The sequence below is a fragment of the Nyctibius grandis genome, chromosome 7, assembly GCF_013368605.1.
Source record: "Nyctibius grandis isolate bNycGra1 chromosome 7, bNycGra1.pri, whole genome shotgun sequence".
NCBI classification, from domain to species: domain Eukaryota; kingdom Metazoa; phylum Chordata; class Aves; order Nyctibiiformes; family Nyctibiidae; genus Nyctibius; species Nyctibius grandis.
Window position 1 is genome coordinate 2,797,291 of NC_090664.1, and position 26,513 is coordinate 2,823,803.

Here is a 26,513-nt window from a genome sequence, read left to right on the forward strand (position 1 = left end):
GCTGTGGGTTTGGGGTTTCTTAATTCAGTTTTCAAAGGTATGCTCACCTCATAAAGTGGTTGTGTGAAGAGCCACATCTTAAAACCGTGCTTTGTAACACTTCAGGTCCTCTGAGGACTGTATTTTAAATATGGGGTGCAAGTATGTTGCAGGCAAATGTGCTGTAATCCACAGGTGTAGGTCCCTAGGTCTTTTATAACCGTTTAGTACTCTTGACTGGGAGTTTTTGGCATCCCTATTTGCAAAGTACTTTAGGAAACAGGGAGTGTTATGGCTTGTTAGGACACCAGATGTGGAGTAAGAAGTTCCTGTAAAATTCTGTTTTGTTTGTTTTAATAATGTTTCACTGCTTCCTTGTCGTATAGTCGCTTTATCATCCTAAACATATGATCTGTGGGGCAATGCTTAGATCTGGTGAAATGCAGATTTAGGAGTGAGGATGTCTTTGGGGGAGGGAAGGGAGTAACTGAGGCAGCTGCAGCTGAGAGTGAAGGGGAGGAGGACATGAACACCCAGGTTTCTCCAAGTCTTGTGTGCAGAACCCATACTGCTATATTTATACCGAAGGGTTTCTACTGACATGTTAAAACTGCCACCATAAGGGCTGTGAACTGAGCCAATAAAAGCTCTCTCCCATCAGCAAGCTGCACTTGTTGAGGGTTTTGTCTGTCTGCTCTGGGGTGCGAATGTTTCCTGCCTTGGGTCGTGTGGCTGCACCGACAGAACCGTGTGGTGTTGACCTGACCTTGGCTGGGTTTGATGGTCTGTGTTACTGCAGTGTTGGGGTGCCCCTGTTCTTCAGGTATTCACTCCCTCCAGTGCTCCCCTGAGTTAGGCAAATGCTCTTCTCTGTCTTTCACAGATGCCTGGTGCCTATAATTAGAGTCTGGTCTTGCTAATACTCCGTTGTATTGAGAGAGTTAATTCCCAAAGTGGTTCAGAGCAGGAAAGGCCGGTTGAGGAGACTGAAGCCCAAAGCTATCCAGTACCTCCCCCTTACAGGAGAAGACCTTGCCTCTTATATCGTCAGAAACCAGTGGCAAAGTAGTGAGTCAGGGACTCGGGCATCCCGGCATCTGCTGTGTTTGCCACTGGACAGTCCTGCTTCTGTTTCTGTAGGCCCTGCTGTATGACAGTAACAGATGAAGCCTCCACTGACGATGAAAAGAGGTGTTTTTCTGTCTTTTAATAGCCATAAAAATGACTTTTGCACTAAAAGCTTTGTTGGTAGAATAGTAGCATTAATTATGGACAGAATGGTGTATTTACTGTCTGGAGATTCTGCTTTTTGACAGATGCACAGATCAGCAACAGGACTTTTTTTTTTTTTTTAATGCTGAGTGTTTTCCACTAACAGATGTGCTGCACCTGCTGTTTTTCTGTGATAGGCTTAATGGCAGCAAGGGTTAAGGTTTTTCTTGTTACTTCTGTGATTAAAAGGTGTCAGCCAGGAAGGGTGATATCCCAATCATTGTCAAAAAAACCCCCACAAAACCCAACAAACCAAAGCCCAGAAAAAGAAAAAGCTATGAATCTCTGCTAGTCATTTGAAAAGGAAAGATGGTCATCCTTGTCCTTAAAGAAACCTATCTACAATTCCCTGGTATATCACAATCAAAGCATATATGAACCGCACATATAGCTCAGGTTTCTACACAGATTTAGGCTTCTGTTCTCTCTACAGTTCACACACATGCACTTGCTCTTTGATTCTGAAGTACTTTAAACCCGGGTTAGTGTACTGGTGGCTTGAACTGGGCCTAGGGCTTGGTGGGCACTGGTGTATTGGATGTTGTTAAGCTTTCTTTTGCTCATCCCACAATTTCCCTGGAACAAAACAGTGTCCTGGACTCACCCAGCCTAAACTCTTGCATGCCTGTACTTAGTGCTTCCTGGTGACTGGTTACCTCTGTGGGGAACCCAAGGTGTAGGCATGAAAGGATGAAACTGCTGAGGAAATCGGAGTGGGAAATCTCAGTCTGTGTTCTGCAAGTTACTTCAGAAGTGCTACAAAATATTGCACAAGTTGCAACCTCGTCTACAGTGCAAGGGTAGGTATTCCAGAAGGCTCAGTTAGGAATCTGTGTGCATCTTAGCACACACAACCTGGAGACGTGACCCGAGACACATGCAGGTGAGCACAGAAGTGGTGACTAGTTATTACTGCGTGGTGGATGTCATTAGGGCTACATTTAGCCAGCATCTCAGACACCCCTACTAACCAGTTGATGCAGGTGAAGCTTTACTGTGTGTGTAAATTCACATCAGCTCTAGTGCTGCCTATGCTTGGTGTCGGTGGCAGGATTCTTCCCGTACGCAGATCAATAAGTTGCAAGGCCATAATGCCCCATTATCGTTTCCCACTGGATTTCAGATGTCAATTTAACACCTGCCCTAGGAAAATACTTTTATACTAACCTATGCGTTCAGTGCAGATGGCTGCGATATGTTAGCTGAAGGGGTTGTCTCCTATAGGGAGCATAAGATTTGCTTTGATCTGTGTTATTTCATACATTAAAGCTACAGCTTCATCTTAAGGCTTTAAATGAGCATCTCAGCATGTATAAAAGCACACTTCATTTTTACTAGTGTAGGGGAAGACATAGAGGCAAAAAAAACAAAACTAAAAGGCACTAGCACAAAATACTCATTTCAGTGAAGGAAAAACTTTGAAATATTTTTGGACTGATTGTCAGGAGTTCTTTGAAGTACATTAACGAATAAGGTGAATTTGACTTTTCAGAACTGTAAATGCAGCAAAGATACTATGTAAATTTCCATAAACATAATTTTGTGAAGATTAAAATAACAAAAACATCAAGTCCATTCTCTTTGACATCAGGCAAGTATTTACAGCCAGGCAAAAAGCCCCTGTGTCTTTGAACGACCTGCTGAGTGGATTTACTCTGCAGAGAATGGAAATAGGCTTTTACCTCATCTTTCATGGTTCAAAAAGAAAAAAACATAATAGCTGGCTTTTGGTTGTCTCCTAGTACTGGCACATTCCCATACGTACAGTAAACAGTCGTGCCCGGTCACTGCTGCCTAAGCATAGATCTGTCTCTTCCAGCCTTCAGCAGCAGGACTGCAAAGGGATTCTGGGCACGGCTGCCAGCCGGGGCTGCGGGCTCCCAGAGCAGATATGGGTTTGCTGGCATGGAGGCCTGGCCGTGCGCAGGCAGGGTGGCAGGAGAGCTGCCTCGGCCTGCTCGGCCTGCTGCCCGCCAGAGCCTCCCCGCAGCCCGCGCGCACCAGGCCCCGCTGAGCGGAGGGAGACGTGGCAGCCCTCGCCTGCCTCCAGCCACGTCCCGCTGGCTGCTGTGGGCAGGGTGCTGGTGACAGTTTATCTGCTTGGTAGGGAAGGGGAAAGAATCTTGTCTGGAGACTTGGGTGTAGGGGGAGTGCAGCCCAAGGGATGATTAGGAGCAGCAGCTTATTAGGATTTGCAGGGGTGTTTATTTTACATTTATTAATTTGTAAAGTGCTATCAAATTACTGATTGCAAACTCTGTATCCCAGAAGAATTCCACGTTTTTTCATCCTGTTGCTGTTAGTCACATCGGTGCTGTAGCAGTAGTGCCACAGGACGAAGCTGTACTGTGAAAGGCGGGCTGTGTTAATAATTGTTATTATTGAAGATGCATTTTGGTTTTCTTTTTTCTGTCCCTTACAGGTTCTAGCTGATTTGTTGTGGGTGGGTTTTTTTGTTTTGTTTTGTCCAAGTTTTTAATTTCAAATAATGTCATATAATAATGCAAAAGTGGTATAGAATAGGAAAAGGGGGAGGGGGATGAGTAGGATTGAGAAAGGACATAAAAGCTGATGGTGTACAGGACTTAGAAGTACTAAAATAATGATTTGGAAAGTAATTGTACCCAACCGTCCCAATATTTATATTATTGACAGTTTGGGTTGTTAAAGTGTCTTTTTGTCATAGTTTCCCATGGGAAACTATAGTTCGTCTGGGAAATAATGGGGAGGAGAGGCAGTTACTCTTTTTGTCCTCCATTGTATTAAATCTGTTAGGTGATACTGATTTACTTCGTAAAAGGAATTAATATCCCAGATACAAATTTTGCCAAAATAGGGAAATACCAGAGCAGGACCTGCAGTAGCATCCTGAGGAGAGAAGGGGAGGCAGCGTGCAGAGCTGTGAGCTTCCCTTGGCAGCAGCTCACCTGCAGGCTGGCACACGTGTGCTGGATGGCAAACTGGCGTTATCCAGCTCCAGACAGACCTGTGCTCCTCCCTCTGTCCCTCCCAAAAAAATGAGGTTTTCTTTTTTGGGGAAGGATAGGGGGAAGAGAGCGGTTGGAAGCAGAGATTGCTTTCACAGGATTGCAGAAGCTACAAAACCCCTTGGGGAGGAGGACAGCAGGTCAAAGTAGCTGCACATAGATGGCACAGTAATCCAGACTGAGGAACTGATCAGGCTAAAAAATTGTGGGAAGAAACACTCTTTTTCTTCCTCACATGATCTGGTCTGCTTTACAGCCTGGCTACGGCTATACAAACAGCTGAGTGAGAACAACAGAGAGAAGCTGCTGTGGAGAAAGGGCATATTGGCTGCTGCAGAAAGGAGCAGTTTCACCCTTCCTGCCTTTTCTCCCGTGTGCTGGTATTTGCTAGTCGTTTAGGTACATAGCAAGTTAGATGAGAAAATCGGTCCAGATGAAAACTATCCTTTTTTGCCTTTTTTACTAGGCCAGTTTTTAGTTTGAGCAAGTTCCCTGGTGTGGATCATCTGGGTGGTCATGTGAAAATAGTAATGGCAGTGAAAGAGGAAGGATGGAAACCAAGGACTGAGACAGCACGGCAAGCGGGGACAGGATCCTTTCAGCAGATGCTTCCATTCATGTTTCATTAAAATGGTCTTGTGTTATGTTTTTGCCTGTTTATAAACTGACTTAGTTGACTTGTGACTGTTAAAATAACAAATCCTTCCCTGATCCTAACCTGACCAGGGAGTCCTGTCTCTGGCTTTCTGCCTATGCAGTGATGCAGTTCAGAAATCAAATCCAAGGGAAAAATAATTCTCCCTCCACATAATGCACCCTACTACTGAGTTAATTTTTAGCCTGATCAGTTTTCTGTAAACTAAAGGGAAACAGCTTGTTTTGACAACTATGTTTGGCTTATGGGTGGTTGTATGATGGGTTTTGTGTATTTTGTTTGTTTTCTTTTTTAGAATTCAGTAAACTGTGATGATTGAAAGTAAGTAGAGAGGGGGTCCTATGCTGTTTAGGTGATTGGGGAATTTTCACGAAGCAGCAGATCTGTGTTCTGTTGTGTGGTCACCCAGTATCGGAGAAAAGAGGCTCAGTAGTCATCCAGTGGTGAAATTTGGTCTGTGTGTTTTTTTGTTTTTTTTTTTTATTTGGTCATACAACTTCATCTGTGTTTTGGGATATAAAAATGCATTTTCTTTTAGCCAGCAATCTTCTTAAAAACTCTTGCGTGTGCAGCCTGTGTTTATAGCAATGTTGAGAGCATTGCAACATCACCAAACTAGACTGTTCCTTCTATTTTGGGACCCAGAGCAACAGAGCTGTTTTCAGTCAGTCCAAATGCTTGTGCTCGCAGATGTAGAGAATAAAGCAGAACTGATACATCTGGGATCTTAACACCTTCCAGCTGGTGTTTTATCAGAGGGGAACCTGCATATGTGTACTTAAGAGAAGGGATTACTGTCATCGTATGACCATATCTGAAAGGGACAAAAGAAGGTTTAAAAATATTGAATGTCTTCTTGCTTCAGATGTCATTCCTGGAAAATGCTCATGATATCTAAATCTTCTGTTGGGTAATGAGATGCAGTGTACACAAAAGACCCTTTGATTTCTGAGTTGAGAAGCTGAGTTGATGCCGTATGGGCTAATGTTGACAAAAAGGACTGATAATGTCATCATGTGTACATGTAGAATTGCTATCTTTATAGATTATCAGACCAAAACAGCAGAAATTTTGGGGTCCTATCAAGCTTGATATTAAACAAAGAATGAAATAATACTAACTTGTTTTTTTTTTGCAGTCAGTGATTTTGGAATCATATTTTAAGAGCTCAGGGCTGTTTCAATTTGGTGATATTTTTTTTTTTTCTTTTTTCCTTATCCAGAAAAAGCCACTGTCCTCAATAATAAAAGAAGTCTGCGATGGGTAAGTTCTGCCATGTAGTACATACTAGATAGTATGCTTTTGAAGTTATTAAACCAACCAGGAGATCATTTTTTTCTGAAGAAAATCTATATATCCTGTATGATTAGTCATTAGTTTCTTAAATCTTGTAGTTTTATCTTCAGATTTTGAATTTGCAGGGTATTTTGGATCAATTCCTTGCAAGGTGAGGTTCCTAACAAAGCAGCTCCATCATGTGGGTGACTCTAATTTAGACTGTTTGTTGCCTTTCTGCACAGAGATGCATTTTACCCACTCGCTTTACGCTTGTGGTCCCTGAAGTTCATGGGTTAAGGAACTAAAGCACTGACTGTGGCTTTGATTTTTGAGCACCGGGTCTAGGGGCTTCTGTAAGCTGGTCCAGTTGATGTGACTGCTCACATGAAACTGAAATGTTAATCACAAGTCCTGCAATGTGAACTAATAATTGGCTAAGAGAAACGTCTTGATTTAGGTTTAATATGTTATTACTTGGGGACAAAAATACTGTTTTAAGCAAGGGGTACCACACAGGAGAAATTAGTTTATATTCACCAAATTGCTGCTGAGTTAAAAAGGTGGTATTTTGTGCGTAATGTAGTATATCAACTTAATACCATGTGCATTGGGTATTGTATAAGCTAGTGTAAAATCCTGGTACTGTGAATTTTTTTTGTCTGTTTTAGTGATTTAGTGATCTTGCTTACTGCAAGCAAAAATTACGCTTGCTATTTTTTATAGATCTGGAATGAGCATCAGATCATTATCAACTTATTTTTGGAGCACTGAAGTCTCACTGTAGTGACAAAGTAGCTTCTCTTCCTTCTCCCTCCCCTTCTCTTTTTATCTTTGCCTCAGAAGAAAGATATTTATTATGTAATTTCTTTCTCCACCATGGTCAAGTTTAGGGCTTTGTTTCAGATGTACGATGGGAAAATCTCATTTGTAGGATGTATTTGTACTGAAGGTTTCCCTTTGTAAGCACACTTTTATCTAAACTTTGGAACTCATCATTGAAAGCTATGGAAAAGTATGAGAAATACATGGGAATCACAGCACTCGTTTGATCATAGTAAATTATGTAAAGGGTACTTTTTGAGTTTTTAAGATTCCATTTGGTGATTAATTTTTTTTTGTATTTCTAAGGTGGTCTCTTGCAAATCATGATCAATTTGCACTGCAGCATGCTGATAGTTCTAATTTCTACATCACAGAGAAGGTAGGTAAATAATTTAACACAATTCTTGCATAGCCTATCAAAATGTTTGCCACAATAATTTATTTTAAATTAAAATATATATAATAATGTAGAGTATTTTCTGTAGTGGGATGCTAATGAGAGAGTAGGTGCTGGGAGACCTGGTTTAATGAGTTTGCACTGATTTCTTCTGTTTGGAACAGCAAATAAAAGTTTGAATGTGCCAAGGCCTTCATGTCTGCTGAGTCTGAGACTTCAGCACTGAGCCCTTCAGCTTTGGTATTTGGGCATGTTTAGTATTCTGCTGACAAGTGGTGTACAGGAAATTGAAATGTGTAAAACATGAAGGGCTCTTTGAAGTCTGAGGAGACCTTCAGTGCACATCTGTTCTTTGGCTGATCAGGTAGAAATAAGTTCCAATGACTATGTAATATTTACTGCTCCTTCCTGCCTGCTGTCTTGTCCTTTTCCAGTTCTGTATGTTACATTGGCTTATTTTTTTGGTCCCCAGATAGCATGGCAATAGGTGATTCATGAAGTGATGCAATGATTTCAGCCAGCACAGGGTAACGAAATGGCTGTAGCTGTAATAAAAATGGAATGTCTAGTCTAAATAAATGGGACATGCTCATCTGAATGAGACTAAGCAGTACATTCATTCCTAGTATTACTGATAAAATTGCTGAAATTACTGAAATTGTGAAAAAAAAAAATTAGTTTGGAAGAGTGGACACGTTACTGCTGCAGAGGTACAATTTCTAAGCAATGGGAAAAGAGCACTATTCAAAACCTGCTGAAGTCAGTGTGCAGATTCCCTACTCTCAGTGGATTTTGAGCTACATAGACCTGAGCTTAGCTGCACAGACGTGGATGCCTCTTGCTTACCATGTTACCAGTTTAGTTTGGCTTACTCTTAAGTGAAAGGGTCTTTTGGTTTTGTTTTGCGTTTTACAATTGTTTAGGATCTGCTAAACACAGCTGAGACATGACCTAACTTTTCTTTTGCTATAATTCTTACCCCCACCCAAAAAGTAAAGGGAGCTTGGGCACAGTTAAGCATTTAGGAAGACTAAATTTAGCAAGACAGAGCAGTTGCTCATAATATAGTGGGGTTTTTTTTTTTTTGTTTTGTTTTTTTTCAGCAGACCAGTTTCAGTCTTTCATTTAACTGTTTGTCACCCCAGACAACCTTCTCAATGTGTCAGAGTTTGTTTTGGGATCTCCCCTTTTTCGCTTGTGTGTTTTTTCTCCTTCCTTTTTCAAGTTTCAATTGACAGCCCCTTCAAAGGCCAGCACAAGGAGAGCTGCTGAAGTAATTATTGTCTGCTGTGTTTTGCCTCCATCCAAATTGAATAGTGAGACTGTTTTAGTAGTTGCCCTGAATTGTGCACAACATTTTCCAATAAGCCAGACACAACTGAACTTGCCTGTTGGCATTTAAACTGATTGTACAGTGAATATTTCCAAGAAGCCAGAATTGAGTGAATACTCAGCTTGTTGAAGGAATTTGTCCTGATACAATTGGAGGAATCTTCCAGGCTTTGCCTCCACCTTTGGTGGATAGGATCCTGCAGCTTTGGAGAAGAGCAGTGTTTTTTGTTCTGCATAAAAGGAAGCCTGATGGCTTTTGGCTGCCTTTAACTTGCAATAAGGGTGGAAAATGATGGTCTTCTAGAACATTTTGGATTGTACTGCAGAGAGGACTTCGGGTTTGTTTATTCCCTACTGAAAATACGCAGAGTGTCTGAGTCACATAAATAAGAGAGAAGAGCTCTAAATGCCACCAGTATTACTCAGATGTCTGTGACTTTTATTAGATATTGTTCACTGTTTATCACTGCTTATTGGGTAGTGGCTAAAAGAGAGCCTTATGTAGGCCATCACCCCTTCTACATCCTTTCCCTCATTTGTGTGCAGTAGGATGTTGTTGCTTTCTGAATTAAAACATGAAAAACACCAGGTATGAGGACAAACACTTGCCCTTCAATGAAGCTACAACACTAATTGTTAAAGCCCACATTGCTTTAATCTGCCTCATACTAGGACATGAGCAGAGCTCTTTTGCAACGGTAACAGCTTCTAATGAGTAAATGTTTTTCACTGCCCTTGAAGGTGAATTGTGTGTCTGTATACAGGCAGAAAACATCACGTGTAGGCCATGTTTCTGCAGGGCCTGGGTGACTGCTGATTTATGGCCTTCCAGGTAGAGACCCCTTTTAAAAATATCACCATGGTTGAAGTTACCGAAAAGAAAAGCGATTAATGAATCCTTGTACAAAGCAACGAGAAACTTTGAAGTGAAAATGTTACAAATGTGGGACTGTCAACACATGGCTTACAATTATAGTTTTGTTTTTGGGTGGCAAACAGCGCATCTGTGTTTTGGTTGTCATATGCAGAACTCTATCTTTTGTAGCTGACCTATATTTCCCGATTATACCATACATAAATAAAAACAACACCCAAGCAGTTCTGTCTCTTACTTTTTTTTTCCCTGGCTGTATGATTTGGAAAAATGCCTCTACAGGAGTATCAGTAACTCCTACAGACAGTATTAGGGTAATGTTTTCACAAATCTGGAGTCAGCCAGGGTTCCTGCTAGAGAGAGGGCTTATCACAGCACATGCAGTTTGGACTGCTGCCTCTGGGGTTCTGGTTTGGCTATATCTGTGCCCCTGAAAGCGCAGTGGAAATTATTAATTATGTATTTTAGCCATCTTTTTTAAAAAATAGGAGAAATAACCTAATTTTATTATCTTTTTTAAAAAATCTTATTTTATGTGAACGAGAAAACCAAGCAGGCGTAGTGCCTAAGCTCAAGCCTAGCTGGTGGTGTGATCACAATGTATTTGATTTTTAATTACATTAATAGGTGTGTCTTTTTTTAAAGGCCTTATTTATCATGGAGGGGCATTTCTTTGGTAGGTCAAACATCTAAAAGCTTGACTTCTGAATCAGGATCTTATTGTGCTAGATACTATATAATAGAGAATAAAAAAGTCACCTTTGCTTCAGTCTGTCCAGGTTGTACCTGAATAGATGCTTATATACATCAGGCATAATAACTCAGGAGCACTAGAGTCTGAGCGAGCTCAGATTTAGAACAGAAAATGCTGTGTGTAGAGTAGAAAATGACTGTATAATTCTGTGTGCTACTTGTGTTCCTAGGCTGAAAACTGCAGCTTGGGTATCTGTCCACGGTGTTCCTTTCCTGGCAGTACTAGGGATTCAGGGACAGACATCCAAGTGGCTCATCGGTGGCTATGCCTGGTCCCTTACTGCTGCTCACCCTTGGCCTCGCAGACGAAGTCTGGCTCCTCTAGATCCATCGTGCGCTCTGGGAGGGATCATTGTTAGCTCAAACTTGGTCTCTAAAACCAAAAAGATAGTGAGGGAGAGCTGGATCATTGCAGCTGTTCAGATTACAGTGCAGCCTCAAAAATGTTTGTTTTTTTCTTTTTTTGTCACATCTGAAGATGTGATAAACCACAACGTTTGTCAGCAGGGGGGTCTTGCAGGAGTGTGGGGCTGGGGAGTAACAGTGTTCAAGCTTGCTTCACTGTTGGAGGCAGAACGTGGTGGTTCTTAACCCTGCACCAGAGTAACTATTGGGAATAAAAGGCTAATTCACTCTTGCGGAGGGTCTCTGTGAGCCAGCTCTGAGCTATGTTTGGCACACAGTGATGATACTGGTGCCGTTTTTTTATGTTATCTTTTATTCACTCACGGTTTTGTTGTGTTCAGTTTTTACATCTGATGCCTCTGAAGACTCCCTGTGGTTTTTTCCTTCTTTCCTGACTCCCAAATTTCCATTTCATTCTTATATGCTTATTGCATGAAGTGGAGGAGGGCAGATGCTGAGTTCCCTCAATAAATTTTGAGAGACCTTTGTGCTGTTTTGCACAGGGAGCTGCCCCCACCTTGCTTTCGTTGTCGTTACTCGGCTCTTTGCTCTGTTTGCAGATGGGACATCCTTCTACCCCCCGCCTCCCCTGAGCTGGGAACCTTGGTAGAGTCCCTGGTGTTTGTTCTTACTCAAAGGTGCTTTTGCTTGTGACCTATTTTTGCTGAATACAACCTGTAATTGTATATTCATGTGAAATTCCACCATGCCACTACAGGCTCCCTGCGTGGGAGTGTGTGCAAATGACAGGACAAGAAATGAGCTGCTTGTAGGGTTGGGGTTTTTTGGATGTTTTTTTCTTTTATGTTTTTAATATTCATCCATTTTCACTGATTCATTTGAACATCAGTGAGTTGGAAGTAAACATTCTCAGTAATGAAGGTTTCTCGTTCACTGAAGGACCTGGTACTTCCTAAGCAGCTGAGAATGAGAAGTGATGTGACGGCTGGGAACTGGAGAAACGTATCAAGTGATCTGCTCCTTGTATTTGCCACTCTTGATGATATACTTGTTAGTAATGCTACATAAATGGCAGATTCCAATCCAGATTTGACTGGGACCAAACTATGCCCAGCTTTCCCTTTTTTCTCCCACCGATGTGATGTGTGGTATTCCCTGCATATTCCCAAAATTCTTACTATTTTGGGGCATCTGCACAGCCCTGCAGAAATTGTTAATGATAAGAGCAGCTTATTGTTAGGAATCGGAGTGGCCTTACTCCTTCCTGCTCAATGGATGCTGGTGACGCTGCCCCAAGGACTCCAGTAAAAACTAGCAGACACTAGTATATTTTTCCAGGGGACAGAAGTAAAACTTGAGTATCTGTGCACTAAATCACTTTCAATCCGTCTTTGTCAGGCTGATTTCTAGAACAGTGGTCATCCTTCTCTTAGCAATTAGTCCAAGTTTTTAGGACTCATTTTGTAGGACTTCAGGTTCAGGCTAAATTTTCCAAAGAAAATAATTCTGTCCTGTCAACCTGTTATGCTTTCTGGCCCCAGCATGAACAGCTTAATTCTTCTGCTTGCCTCCTTTTTAAATATTTGATATGACAATGTCTTAGTTCCTTAGTTCCACATCATGGCTGATGAGATGGATCAAGTGGTTTTTTTAAAAAGCTGTATGGATATTTATTTTCTTGAATTTAGTTTGTGATTTTGCCTCGCAAATAATCACTAGAGAGAAAAAGTTTGTCTTTTCTGTTACAGCACTTGAAGATAGGTACAGTTTACCACAGGCACAGTGCGACTGTTTGGGTTCAGCTAATAGCAAACAGTTCTGTGTTAAGATCTGACTGACAGAAAAATGCTCTTTAAATTGTCTTCATACTTAATAAACCATCCTATTTAGATGGGTAGTTTTACAAGGCGCGGAGAACAGATATCACAGCTCACGGCTGAAAGGGGACGGTTCTGATTTCTTCTCCCCTTCCCCAAGAGGTCCTGCCACTTCATTTCTGCTGGCTACAGCACATTTTTTTGACAGTTTTGGAGGTGGTGGGGGATCATTTTGTACTACTTTAATTCATTACATTTGATTAATAAGAAGTCTGCCTGATCTGATGTAAGGGTGAGGCAGGACCCTTGAATCATGTCCAGGAATGGGCTGCAGAGAAGGAAGAAGTTAAAGGAAGGGTAGGAAGAGGAATGAAACTTTGCTCTTTTTAATAGCTGTGAGCTGTTTTGTCCCTCAGTTGCTTGTGGAACTGGCTTAGGCTGATGTGGAATGAACTTGTTGGCAAATTGTGGCTGTAGTCACCAATGGAGAAGGGATGTTTTTACCTGCAGTGTCTCTGTGTCTGAGAGGAAGGGTGCAGGCAAGGGAGCAGGAGTAGAATGTACATGTTAGAGAGGCACAAGCACCTGCAGGCTTCCCCCTTAAACAAGTCTCAGTGCGGTTCCAAATGTGGTGCTTGCAAAATGAGCTGGCCCTCGTTCCTGTTTATACTGTGATGCTTTTTCCTGTCTTTTCCCTTACAAAGTGGACAAAACCCAAAATGATAAAACTTCAGCTGGTTTAGTTCCTTTGTTGACTCATCAAGTAGTTATACAACTATTTATGCCACATAAAAACGGTAGTAGGAATGAGCAAGAGACTGAAAAGCAAGACTCTGCTTCGTGGTAGCAAGCTGTCCTTTGATTTGGCAAAAGTGACTGTGAACCACGGTCTTGGCTTGGGCCTTCAGCTCTTTCTCTTAGTAGCAGCATCTGCTTAAGGAGCGACTGCTCCTGCGCGGACCCTTCAGTGGTGCTGTGGGTGAATGTGTTGGGTGAACTGCACTGAAGAACTGACTTCAATTTGACAGTCCTTATTTGGGTGTTTTTTTGGTGTCCATACGAGTTCCCTGTTCTGATTTCCCCACATGATCTCACCAACAATAGTATGAGCCCAGTTAAGTCTGTCATTTCCTGATGTTTATTTTGCAGGGTGCAGCTCTTATGTTCCAACTTATCAGAGGACGATGGGGCTGCTTGATAACTGCCCACCCTTTCCGTGTTACTGGTACAACTGTCTGTGTGGTTGCTTGAATTGGGGAACCGATCCAGGTTAAAAATAACTTGCGTGTAACTTCTTTTAATGTGTCAGAAGGATGCCTGCCCACAGTGTAATACCACTGCTGCTCTGCAGAGCGAGTGATACCTGATAATGTTGTCCTTGTAGATCACTCCACGTGAAGTTGAGTAAATCATGCAAAGTATGGACTTTTTCTTAGGATGTGGCTTCAGTGGCATTCAAGCTGGTGTAACTGTGCTTTGCTGGAGAAAAAGGTAGTTGAGCTTTCTTCTTCCCCTCCCTTGCTTCATTCCCTACACTTTTCTAGCATCCTAGTGACTGTGCTGCTGGAAGGTGAGTTGGTTCAAGTCATGATCTGCCAGAAGAAAACTCTGGATTTCTCCCTGCCCCTTCTTTTTGTGAATGAAGAGGAGAAGAGAGGAAGAGGGAACTTTTTTAAGGTTAGGTGGTTGACTGTGCTGCTGCATGTTGGAAGATTCGATGTAAGGAACGTGTTGGAAGCCCACACACTAGAAGGATTTGTGCAGAATTGTGCCTCCAGAAAACTACTTCTTTTTGGAAACTTCAGCCAAACTACCAACACTTAATTTTTTAAGGAAAATGCTATCATCAAATTCGAACGTGAAAAACTAGAAGACACTCTCCCTGTTTCTAGCAGGTTCTCAGAAAATGAATTTTATCACAAGATTAATTGCCTCACTATTTCTTCTAAAACAGTACAGTCTTGTCGTGCCAAGTAGTACATTGTTGATAATTACCTATATCTCTTAACTCTCATCTTACTAAAGTTTTTGGTGACTGAAAATGAACTTAAATTTCCTAGCAAGTCAGCCCAATGTTAGATATAACCTCATAGTTTATCTTCAGCTGTAACAGTAACAAATGCGATTCAGGGTTGTGATCTGATGATGGCTTTCACTCCGTCCCTGCTTCCTCAGCATTGCATTTGTTGTACTACAGGTGTTGGGAGCTACATCTAAGTCCATTTAGGATCCATATAAGGGCCATGAAATTCTTTCATCTCTTCTTGAACCTGCTGATACTGCCTGCTTTCACAGCCCCTTGTGACAGCATGCTTAAGAAGTTTACTGCCTGCTGAATGAAGAGGTACATTCTTCATCTGCTTTAAACTGATTCCTTGCTGCTTTCATCCAGTGACTTCCTAGTTCTCATACTGCAGGATTTGACAACAACAATTCTAGTTTCAGCTTGTCCACTGCTTTCCCTTTGGTGGCCTTTGTCCCTCCAAACTGAGGAGACCTTACCTTGTGAGGCAGCTGCTGAAGCCCATTGATCCTTTCACTTGCCTTTCTCTGCATTTTCCCTGATGCTACTGTGTCCTCCTTACGATGTGAAGATCAGAACTGCACGCAGTACCCTGCACGTGGGTGCATGAAGTTCTTGTGTTGTGGCAAAATGATGCCCTCTACCTAGGTGCTGCTTCTGATGATGCCCACCCTTTACTGGCTGCTCTAGCACATCTGAATCGGTGCTTTAAGGGAGATCTGCCAACAAGGACTTTGCTTCTCTTTCCTGAGTTGTAACTTAAAAATGAACTCTCTTAGGTATCGTTATGTCCTTATTTCCTACTTGCCCAAAGTCATCCTGGTGAAAATGTTAGGGAGTCATTAGCTTAAAATATAGTTCATGTCTCTAATTTTTTGTTGTTTCAATTTGGAGGGAGGGGTACTAAAATAATAGGAGTAAGGATAGGAAAGAATCTATTACTTAATGATATAAACACGTGAAGAATTTTATATTTCTTGGCTGTTAATCGTTAGTCCAGTTAGAGAAGTCTGAAAGAAACTGTCTGGTCAAGTTTAAAGAATAGTGCTGAACGAGCTATAATCATGGGAACCAATGCTTCTAGGTCTTCCTCAAATATGTTAAGAAAACATTCCATTCCAACCAGTTACAGTGAGCTGAATCATGAGGCATTTTGCTGGGTATAACAGATTATTAAAATAATAAGACAAATACATGGCAAAATAAACTTTAATTTTCCTCGATAAGTTTTCCGGAGTCCCTCTCCAGCAAAGCTCTGAATAAATGGCTTGACTGCTTTGATAGGATTTTTTGAAAGCTAATTCACATACCTTCATCCCTCTCCATGGTTTGGTGGACTCTGTTAATGCTTGAGGCCTGCTTTTTCGAGGCAAGTCGCCTGCATGTGTTTTGGGCAAAGTAGACTATGGCACAGTAAAGGCAGAGCTTTGAGAAGCAACAGAATGTGGTGGCAGATAACGTAGGTTCAGGTTGCTCTGGCTGGTGGAGCTGGAAGTCAGAGGGACCCCAAGACGTGAACACAAGGTAAACAGTCCAAATATCCTCTACTTCCCGCTGTGTTTTGTTGTTTGTGTGTTTTTGTGATAGTAGTTGTCTGTCTGATTGAAAATGCTCCTCATACAGGAGCATGATGCTTGGAAATACTGCCTACTCAATTAGAATCAAATAATCGCATGGTTGTAGACTCTTGCTAGATATAATATTGCAAATGGGGCTTATTTGTATCCATAATATAACTGCTGTCTTAGTCCTAGCTAACATTTATAACAAACTTGTTTTCTTGTCATGGAGGTTTTTTAGGGGCATTTTGGATAGTGCTTTTTCACTAGTTCCCTCACTGCCCAGGAATAAGCCTTCCTAATACAGATCAACAGCACGAACAATATCTACAAACCTGATTATACACTTGAGAGACAGATCAGAAATGCGTTGGAAGAGGATTTTGGTGGTGGTGCTCACTGTCCTGAATAGCAGTGGTGCTTACGATTGCCAAAGCTGGGCTGCTGTGTTGGAGTGACGTTCTGTCATCCCAGAAAAGAAATCCCCAGGATGCTGTCCCTAATGCTAAGCAGATTAACTGTGTGTAAATGTTGCCGTTGAAATTAACTGGCATGCCCACTACTGCATTACACAGTTAACGTAGGAAATCCTCTTGATTTAATTGTACACTTACACGCTGTTTCTTGGTAGGCGCTTAAGTCATTATTTGGAATGGATAAACAAAATTGGGTTTTTGGTTGGGGAGCAGCTAACCCCTTTCAAGTTTTGGCTAGCGTGCTGTGGGAGAGACTTGATGCTTTGAATACTTGCAGAGAGAAGGCACGGGCAGTTTTCCTTAAGCCTTGGTCTAAATCAGGAGTTGAAGACGAGCTCTTTATCTCTTGTGATAGCAGGGATTCGATTTACAGCACAGGGCAGACGTACGCACTTTGATCTGAGCCAGGCACGATGAAAGGCCCTTGGGCTTCATGTCCTGTGGGCTCTGACAAACCTTTTCGTGTTTCAGACTCCGCTTGATAAATAAACAGAAAGACCCCAAACTTCCAGCGATGCTTTTATGTACCCTGTGTGTTCTTTTCCCTCTGTTATTTTATAAATAACCTGCTGACATAGGGTCACTCTGGAGAATAGTGGTTCTCTTGTTTGTCTGTATGTGGTATCTGAACTTCAACCAGGTTATCTGCTTCCCTTTTTCCACTTATTTTTAAATTCCTCTGACTATAGAGCAATACTGTATTTTTAACAAGCTATTTTTCACTTGCCAGGTTGGTTGTAGATATAATCTATGCAATCTATAAGTGTCCTTATGTACTTAGATGGCTTATTTTTTAACCTGCATGCAGGACACTGTAGAGACTATATCAGGTTAAGCCCAACTTTTTATGGGTTAGGATTTTAGCTTGTAACTGAACAAACTGTGGAGTTTCAGCCTGAAGCAACTGTGAAATAATGCCATTCAGGCTGTGGCTGACAGCTTGCTGCTCCTGAAAAGGGAAGGTATAACTCTTCCTCATGCTTCCCCTGTTCTCTTCCCCTGCCCCCACCTTCACTGCTCCCAAAGATGTGATTCCACCATCTTTCCTGGCTTAGCACCGGTGGTCAGCCCTTGCAGAGCTTGTTTCTGTTTATTAACCTGACAGAAAACTCTCCTCTCTTTCCTGCCAGGTCTGCTTTCTGTCAGGTTAGTGAGATCAGATTGTACAATTGACCCCTCAAACAGCTTTGTCCAGTGCCAGATCTGGTCCGAGGTAGAAGAGGGAGCACACGGGCAGGAGGGTGATGAAGGAGGCACCCCGCCTTGCAGTAGTACTCCACTGTTCAGCAAACTCCTTGGACCTCCTGAGACCATAGTGTAGCCTTCTTAGACAAAGCCTGGTACCTCCTGTTTGCAGTGGACTAAGAGTGTTTGCAGAGATGCTTGTTGTGGCCCAGATGAAGTGACTTAACTTGTTAAACCACAAACTAATTTGTACATCTGATTTGGTAGTTTGTGTTAATTAGAGCAGGAACCATGAGAAACCTTGAGCTTAAAGTTATGCTGCTGGAAAAAATAAGCCTGTGTGGGTACTATTACTTATGTTTAAGAACAGTCTGTTTACTTAGCTCCAGTATTTTCATAAGGATATCAGTGAACTTCCACTTCTGAATGTGATTGGTACAGTTTAAGTTGTTTAAGTGTTGTCTGATTCAGTAACTGTTTCATATATGGTGAAGGGTCTGGAGAACATATCTTACAAGGAGCGGCTGAGAAAACTGGGCTTGTGTAGTCTGGAGAAAAGGAGGCTCAGGGGAGACCTTACTGCTGTCTACAACTACCTGAAAGGAGGTTGTAGCAATGCGGGTGTCGGTCTCTTCTCCCAGGTAGCAAGTGATAAGTGGAAACGGCCTGAAGTTGCCCCAGGGGAGGTTTAGACTAGATATCAGGAAAAATTTCTTCACTGAAAGGGTTATCAGGCATTGGAAGAGGCTGCCCAGGGCAGTGGTGGAGTCACCATCCCTGGAGGTATTTAAAAGACAAGTAGATGTGGTGCTGAGGGACATGGTTTAGTGGTGGGCTTGGCAGTGCTGGGTTAACAGTTGGACTCGATGATCTTAAAGGTCCTTTCCAACCAAAACGATTCTATGATTCTAATATTGTTGCATACTGTGATTTGCTATCTTCCAAGTAAAGCTGATGGAACCGTGGGTGTATTTGTGCACACACATACTCTGGCCTAATGCAGCTGAGGTCCAGTGGCTTAGCTTAAGCTGTTGATGAAGGTAGGTTTAGCCTATGCTGACTGTTTGTCCTAAAGCAATTACTTTTATTCAGTTCTACAAATCCAGGAGGTGGTAACAGTTTAAGCCACTACAACTGTTTGCAAAGTGAGTTTGTTTCAACACTTTAGATTAAACCACACAAACACACTATGGCCACTTCACACAGATTCCTTAGACACCATGAGATGTAGCTGAGTCTGGTGCTGTTTTACTACAAGAGGAGAAAATCTGGCACTTGGTTAGTGCTGTGGGAAGTCACCCTGTACTTAGCTACTCACCCTTTTTTGCCCCTCTCAAGCATAGCCTGGCTGGCCTCCCTGGGGCTGTTCTGGCAGGAGGAGACTAAGGGCTGAGATGAGTTAGATGCATATGTAAGCAAAGATGCTGTCAAAAAGATTCTCCCTTGCACCCCCTGTGTTGTCTGGCACTTCAGTTATTTCAGTGAGAGTGAAGTGTTTGTGGGTGGAGGGTGATCTTGCATATAGCTAGAACCAATCCCACGGAGGCCTTGGGTACCAAGAAAGAGACAGTGTACTAGAGTTTTATTTTGGGACTACTTGACCTGATTTCAAGCAAGATTTTTTCTCCTGTTTTTAGCATTTTGGATTTGAGATATATCTGATTTGGAGCAGGAAGGATGAAATGAAATTGGGAAAAATTGCCTGAGAAGAAATACACCTTCGTTTATTTGGCTAAACACAAGCCTGCGATGTGGTCTTTACAACAAAATTAGCTCTTATCTCTCAAACTTAGGGCTTCCTCTGATTGCTGTGATGAATTAGGGTAACAGCCGATGAATAAGGTAGTGAACCACGAATGAAGTTGTGTCTGTGCGTTGCACTGTGCACGGTCAGTACCTGTTGGTATGTTCACTGTGCAAGGTGCTGTGTTCTCTTAACCCATGGTGGACAGGACGTAGCTTGTCGAAAGATGAGCAGGCTCCCCTACGCCTACCGCAGGCGAAGACCACGCGCATGGACATTGACCACAAAGTTGTGAGGATGTTGTAAGCATGCACCATAGCTTACGCCATGGCAGCTTTTTCATCTGCCCGTAGCTTTAGTTTAATTGAACGTGTTGTGTGAGCTTAACCAGGAGAAAATGTTTAATGCCACCTCTTTCTGCCAGCCGGGTAAGGAGAATGACTTACGGCATGGTTGAACTTTGCTGTTGACGGCGATGCTTTTTTTACTTGGAGGGAGGATGCAAAGTTGTGGTGGCAGAGCTCAGCGGGTTGGTTCCAGTGGTTTAAGTCAGCATGTTCTTGTTATAGAAAATGGAGAGCCAGTGGGATAAATTTTAAATCCTGCAGATGTTTAATCATAGGTTTCAGCAAACTTACGAACTCCTCAACTATGTAGCACAATCCCAGAGCCAGACACCGTGGACAATATATTTCAAAGAAATATTTAGAAGTTGCCAGTGGAAGATAAACTTTGAAAAACATGCAGTCATTCTTGAAAGGGTTCAGATTTGTTAAATATCATGTGAACAGGCACCTACTTCTTGAAGCTAGTGGTAGTATGCCTCAGTGGGGAAAATACTGTATAGATGTTAGCTCACGTATGAAAGTGGGAAGCTCTTGCATGCAGCCAGGGGAAAGTACTGTTGCTGGTTAGTGTGGCATTCTGCTCAATGCATGTTTCATCTTTTTGTGTGAGTCTTAAATAAAACCTTTTGGATTTTTCTCTTTCAGAATCGTAATGAAATAAAAAACGGAGCGATCCTTCGGTTAACAACATCTCCAGTGAGTTACTGTTCTATTCTTCTCTCCCTTCAAAGTGAAGATTTGATTAGTAAATCATTGTGAACTGATGTATGTATTTTTAAGCTTTAGCCACGCTATCCCACAATCCCCCTGCAAAGAAGGATGATGGTGTGGTCACAAGATGACTGTATGTGGTGTTCTCTTTTTTTGGGTTATGGGGGCAGGGGTGGTAGCTCTGAGTGACATTTGGTGATAGGGTCGGCACAACTGGGTGTTTTTTGTCTCTCACTTCTCTTCCACTGGAAACAGCTTTCAGGTCCAAGATACCTCTGCTTCCTTGCTGGCATTGCAGCCTCACTCAAGTGCTCCTTTTCTGCCCCAGAGCTGACAGCCAAGAGAAAAGGCTGAGAGTTGAATCATGGTGAGCTCTGCTGGGCAGCTCAGGTCAGAGCTTTCCTGGTCTCTGGGTTTCTACTGAGTGAGTGTCAACTGTAATGAGATTTTACTGGTTTTGGGTTGTTTTTTTTTCCAACACCACCTCCTTGCCAGCTCCTCAAAAAGCACAGCAGAGTTGCTGGTTGCCTTGTAATGGCCTGTTTTCCTGCTGAGTTGAGCAGTACTGTTGCCACATGCTGAAAGCCACTATTAGTCCCAGAAAATATAAGTCTAAGGCAGCAGCAATCCCATTTCCTTGCTGACAAATGTAATGTGCCATTAAAATGGTTTACCTCTTCATGGTGGTGGTCTAGCTTCTGCAGATTCAAAGCATTCTTATGGCCAAACTGCCACCCTGGGCTGCAGCTCATCTGAACAGGCAAGATGGAGCTGTGGTGGTTTAACTTTTGGCTTCTGTTGAACCTGTTTAGAGTGGGGTCAGTTACTGCCATAAAATGTGAAAACTTCTATCTGGAAACCCAGAGAGATTATAGATACGTTTTTGGATGGATTATTTTTCAGCTAGTAGGGTCTAGGCACAAAGTAAAGAAAGAGAGAAGTGTATGTTGTTACTAACTTCCCAGGTTCGCCAGGTGTCATGTGCATTTCCACTCCTCCTCAGCCTGCTTAATCTCACGGTGGCTTATATTGGACTTAGGAGGTGACTGAATTTCTATGCAGGTTTGTGTGTAAGTGGAAATTGAAGAAGCCAATATGGAAGCATATACACACCTCAAGTTTCTTAAGAAGTGACTGCAATATTAATCTACAGAGTGTAGCTTCTTAACAGAAAGCACTTCTAAGCAGCAGACAGCTGGGCAAAAAGACAGGAGATTTCCATTGTCCTTCATCTTTTTAGTGGTTGTTATATATAGAGCTTTACAGTCATAATAACCAACAATTTAAGACCATGGCTCTGTCAGAGTCTATGTGACTCCAGAGTCTATTGCCATATGCCACCAGAACAGCCTTGTACATGGGGAAACCACTTGCTGGTGGAGTAAACCCCATTTGGTGGAACTTCCTCAGAAACAGACAGCCCCAGCAGTGGCTTCTCCTAACCTTTGGGATTTCTTAAGAACAAATAGTCACTCCACTGAAAAAGGGCTATCTACTGCCCAGACTTGGGATTTCATGAAATCAAAACAACATCTGTGGTTCATCAAGAACCAATGTCATCCAAACGCACTGCATCATTCTTTTGTGTAACCACAGCATGGAGTGACAGCATGAGATGACTCATGGAATCCTTCCCTGTCTCAAAATCCACAACCAGTTGCACCATGCAAAACTGAAGACTGTGACTGATGTGTGGAAATGGCTGTCTGTCTGTCTTCATGATCACTTGTGCAATTGGAAACATGACCTATGAGCACAAAAGGCAAATTTTGGGTTTATAACACTTTCTCCTAATACCTGTGGGCAGGAATGTGGGGCTTTGCATAAGATTCTCTTCTGCTCGTTCTGTTTCTTTGGTGATTTGCCTTAAGGTCAGTCAACTAAGAGAGGAGTCCTTAGGATACTGAGGTATTATATGTTACCTGCCAAGTTATGGACCACTCTGGCACTGGCCTGCAGTTATGAGTGACTCAGCCAGGTAGAAGGCAGTCTACTTTCTAATCTTCGGTATTAACATTTATCTCTGAACCAGTGCTTATTTTCAAATTTTCCGTTGTTTTTAGAAACTTTTTGTTAACTTTTCCCAGAATCATGGAGGTGGCGTAGAAGGAGGTTTTGAGACTGGATTGGTTTTCATCAGATTAGAGAGTATTTGTATTCTTAAAATAAACATAAAATGAAGCTTGTGTGTTCCCACCCTACAATAGTATCTTTGCTTTTAAGGTACTGTCAAAGTGGTCATCATAGAAGTACCTAAAATAGATAGATTAAAGGCTTCCAAGCTGTGGTTTTTAGACTGGTGACCCACACAAAGCTTGTCGTTCGCCCTGAAAAGCTAACAGGCCATCTGTTTCCATTTTTCCTCTGATACTCTATGTGAGAGCAACAGTAGTTGGAGGAGATAATGTGAAGAACAGACTGCATGGTATAGTCCTGCAAAATGGGAAAGATGCTTTCCTAGCTGCTAGAGCTGGGTGGGAAATGTTTTTCTCATCCTGTGACAATATTAAGATTCTGAATTTTTTTCCCCCCTTTTTACTTCATCCCACATCAGTATAAAGCTGAAACTATCTCCCCCTTCTCCCAGAAAAACAAAATTATACACAAAATGCTTTTTGAAGAGGTGGAGAAATTAGAAAAGGAGGAGAGGAGGACTGAGAGAAATTAAGGAGCCATATACAGATGATGCAGTGTCTGGGGTTTATTCATGTAGTTCCAGAGAGGCCTGACCTGCTTACTTTCTAGCTATTGTGGGGAAAAAAGAAACCTGTCCTGAACTTCACAAGCCTTTTGAGGAAACTTTTTTCCTTGAAGAGTTGAGAGGAATCATTTTGACCAGTTCTGAAGGCTGCATGAACTTAAAATGCTTTTCTAGTTCTTAATTTTCATGCACTTTATTACCATGACAGCCGGTAGCCTGGCTGTACCAATTCACAGTTGCATGCTGTGAGTCATTGAAAACGGGGTGAGAAGGATGAGATACGATCTTTTTGAGTTCTGTTGTCGTTAGCCTCAAATTGTGTGTTGCTCCTGTACCCAGAGCAGGTACTATGAAAGATTAAAAGGAGGCAGGGAGAAAAGGTAGTTTTATCTAGAGGTAATAAACCAGCATTTTTGGGTTGGCTTTTTAAAACTAGGATTTGAAATCTAACTCCCCAAATCTACGTGTTAAATACTTTCTCTTCTATAATCTCAGATTTAGATTATTTTGAGTGCATATATAGAGATCTCTTTCTGAAAACCATTGTTAATATTGCAAGGACAAAGCTGCAGTTAGTGCACTGCTAAACCCATTATAAATACTTGCCTTCAGAGATTTACAGTGTGTCTATTTTAAACTTCTTTGAGTTAAAACTTTGCAAACACCAGTCATTAGGCCTGGTGGGAATTTGAACTGCCTCTTTGTTTCTCTAGGTCTGTTTGCTAAGTTTGTGAGATTCTCTGAAAGGCTGTTTTTTCTAAACAATGCTATTTTTTTCTTCTATAAACCACTCACCGCACAGACACTCTGTTTCCTAGGTAACTTGAGTACAGATTGAATTTCTCTCATATTATCTTTGTTCCTATATCATCTTTCTTATTTATTTTTAACCTCTCCTATCATCTTTCTTAACAATTCTTTGTGCTATTGTGTGTTTCTGCAGTTTTCCATGACCTGTTTTCCCCCTTTGCCCATTTGCATTTCTGAAGGGACTTGTCAAAAGTTTCTTATGCAACATTTCTTTGTATTTTAACATACGTGACAGCTGAAATGCCAGATTGCTATTGTCTGTTCTGTGATACCCATATTCCAGTGGATGATGGGTAGGGGTATAAATAAATGAGCTGTAATTGCTCCCGAGTGTGAGACTGGTCTGAAAGGACAGTTGTGTCCTGCAATGCAGCAAGCAGGGTCCAGCCTTTTAGTGTGTGCAACTGCAGGATTCCTTTGATCGGATCCTGCAAATCCTTGTTCAAATGACTAATCATTTTGAAAGGATGCTAAAATAGTGGGAAAATTAAACTGAAGGAACTGGCCTCTTCTTTTTGAATGTAATGGTTTTCAAACAGAACTAATTAGAATTTCTTTTCAGAAAGGGTTATTAGACATTGGAATGGGCTGCCCAGGGAGGTGGTGGAGTCACCATCTCTGGAGGTGTTTAAGAAAAGACTGGACATGGCACTTAGTGCCATGGTCTAGTTGACATGGTGGTGTAGAGGCAGCGGTTGGACTCGATGATCCCAGAGGTCTCTTCCAACCTGGTTGATTCTGTGTGATTCTGTGTGTGTGTTTGAAAGTATTTCTTGGGCACTTAAAAAAACCATGGCTTGCTCATGAACTATATACCATAAATGTTGGGTCAATGGGCAGCCTTTTCTAATGTGGTATTTATGGTGCCTGATCATTTGCTTTTGTCGCATGTTTTTCTTTGATCCCCTGTTTGGAGATTGGTTGAGTTCTCAAACCTGTAAGTTGTTTGTGGGCAGCTCTATTAGTATTTCTAGCATAAGCAATCATGTAAATAGGGGTGTTTGTTAATAGTCATCATAGTGTTTTCCCTGAATGCTTTTACAGATGTGAGCAACATTTTTTTTTTATTTATATGATCTACACAAACAAGGAAGCTTAGAGTTTTTTTAACCTATTTCTAATTATACATCTGAATCCTCTATCTTTGAGTAAAAGTTTGGGGGTCTGGTCTATAATCTTTGATCTACGGTTGCTTTAATACGTGCTCAACTGAGTTAATGTTCTTGAAGTTCAGTAAACACATAAATATTTGCAAGTCCAGCCAATGGTTGTGATTATGTTTATCATGTAATGGTGAAAGAGTTATTATTGAATCCTATACCAGGAGCACTGACCGTGGATGTCAATGAGCCACTTTTGTACTATGAGCAGGCAAATATAAGAGGAAGATTTGGGAAGTGCCGTTGTTTTTTGCCTTTTTATAGATAAAAGTTTAATCTCATCTTTTCAGGTTTCCAAAGACATGTTTTGAATAATAAGCAAAAAAGATTGTTTCAAATACAGCAAGAGGAAAAATTGCTTCTCAAACATTCATAAGCCTCAAGCTTCGCCAGGGGAGGTTCAGGTTGGACATTAGGAAGAATTTCTTTTCAGCAAGGGTCATTAGACACTGGAAGGGGCTGCCCAGGGAGGTGGTGGAGTCACCATCTCTGGAGGTGTTTAAGAAAAGCCTGGACATGGCACTTAGTGCCATGGTCTAGTTGACACGGTGGTGTCAGGGCAATGGTTGGACTCGATGATCCCTGAGGTCTCTTCCAGCCTGGTTGATTCTGTGATTCTGTGATTCTGTGAAGTGGCTACTGATTGCATAAACTTATTTTAGGCATATTTACATAATACATATGGCTATGCCTCTGTAATGCTTTATTGTTGATTTAGTACACGATTCTGGATGTGACCATTTCCCTGTTTCTCTGTTTCTGGCTCCTTAATTGTGTGCAGTGATTGCGTAGGACTGCTCCGTGTGTTATGTTTGTACTAGGCTTTAGATGTAGAAATTGTGCTTGAGTATTAATGTAAAAATATTAACAATTAATGTCTTTACTAATTAAAATGGAATCTCATTACTTACCTGGATCAGACGCTAGTCAGCCTTGCTGGGTCTGTTGGATCTGGTTTGCGTATAATGAGGGTTGTGTAACGTATCTGCTCCTCTGTTGCGTTCTGACCTACGTGCAGCTGTAGGTGAAGTGGCAGTAACAAGCCAGGAAAAGCAGCAGTTTAAACCACCACGGTGTTTCAGCACTGAGGGATTTAAATTAAACTGTAGAAATGCACCTGTCTGGTTAGTACCAAACTGTATTTGGTAGGTACTGGGTGGTCTGTATGCCCTTTTTTTCTAGCAGAAGGCTGAATAATGACATTAACTTATCTACAGGGAAGACCAAAATACTCATGTTTTATTTTATTTGCTTTTTGTAAAGAA

The 26,513-nt window shown here is 41.8% G+C and overlaps 1 protein-coding gene across 3 annotated transcripts in view; it reads left to right on the plus strand.

Annotated features, from left to right (window-relative positions):
• Window positions 1-26,513, plus strand: part of ELMO1 (engulfment and cell motility 1) — a 319,175-nt gene that overhangs the window by 58,039 nt on the left and 234,623 nt on the right. For all 3 annotated transcript variants that reach the window (XM_068404555.1, XM_068404554.1, XM_068404556.1), the window contains 3 exons: window positions 6,116-6,156; window positions 7,300-7,372; window positions 20,512-20,562. In XM_068404555.1, coding sequence (XP_068260656.1) covers window positions 6,116-6,156; window positions 7,300-7,372; window positions 20,512-20,562 — 165 coding nt within the window. The remainder of the gene's footprint in view (window positions 1-6,115; window positions 6,157-7,299; window positions 7,373-20,511; window positions 20,563-26,513) is intronic.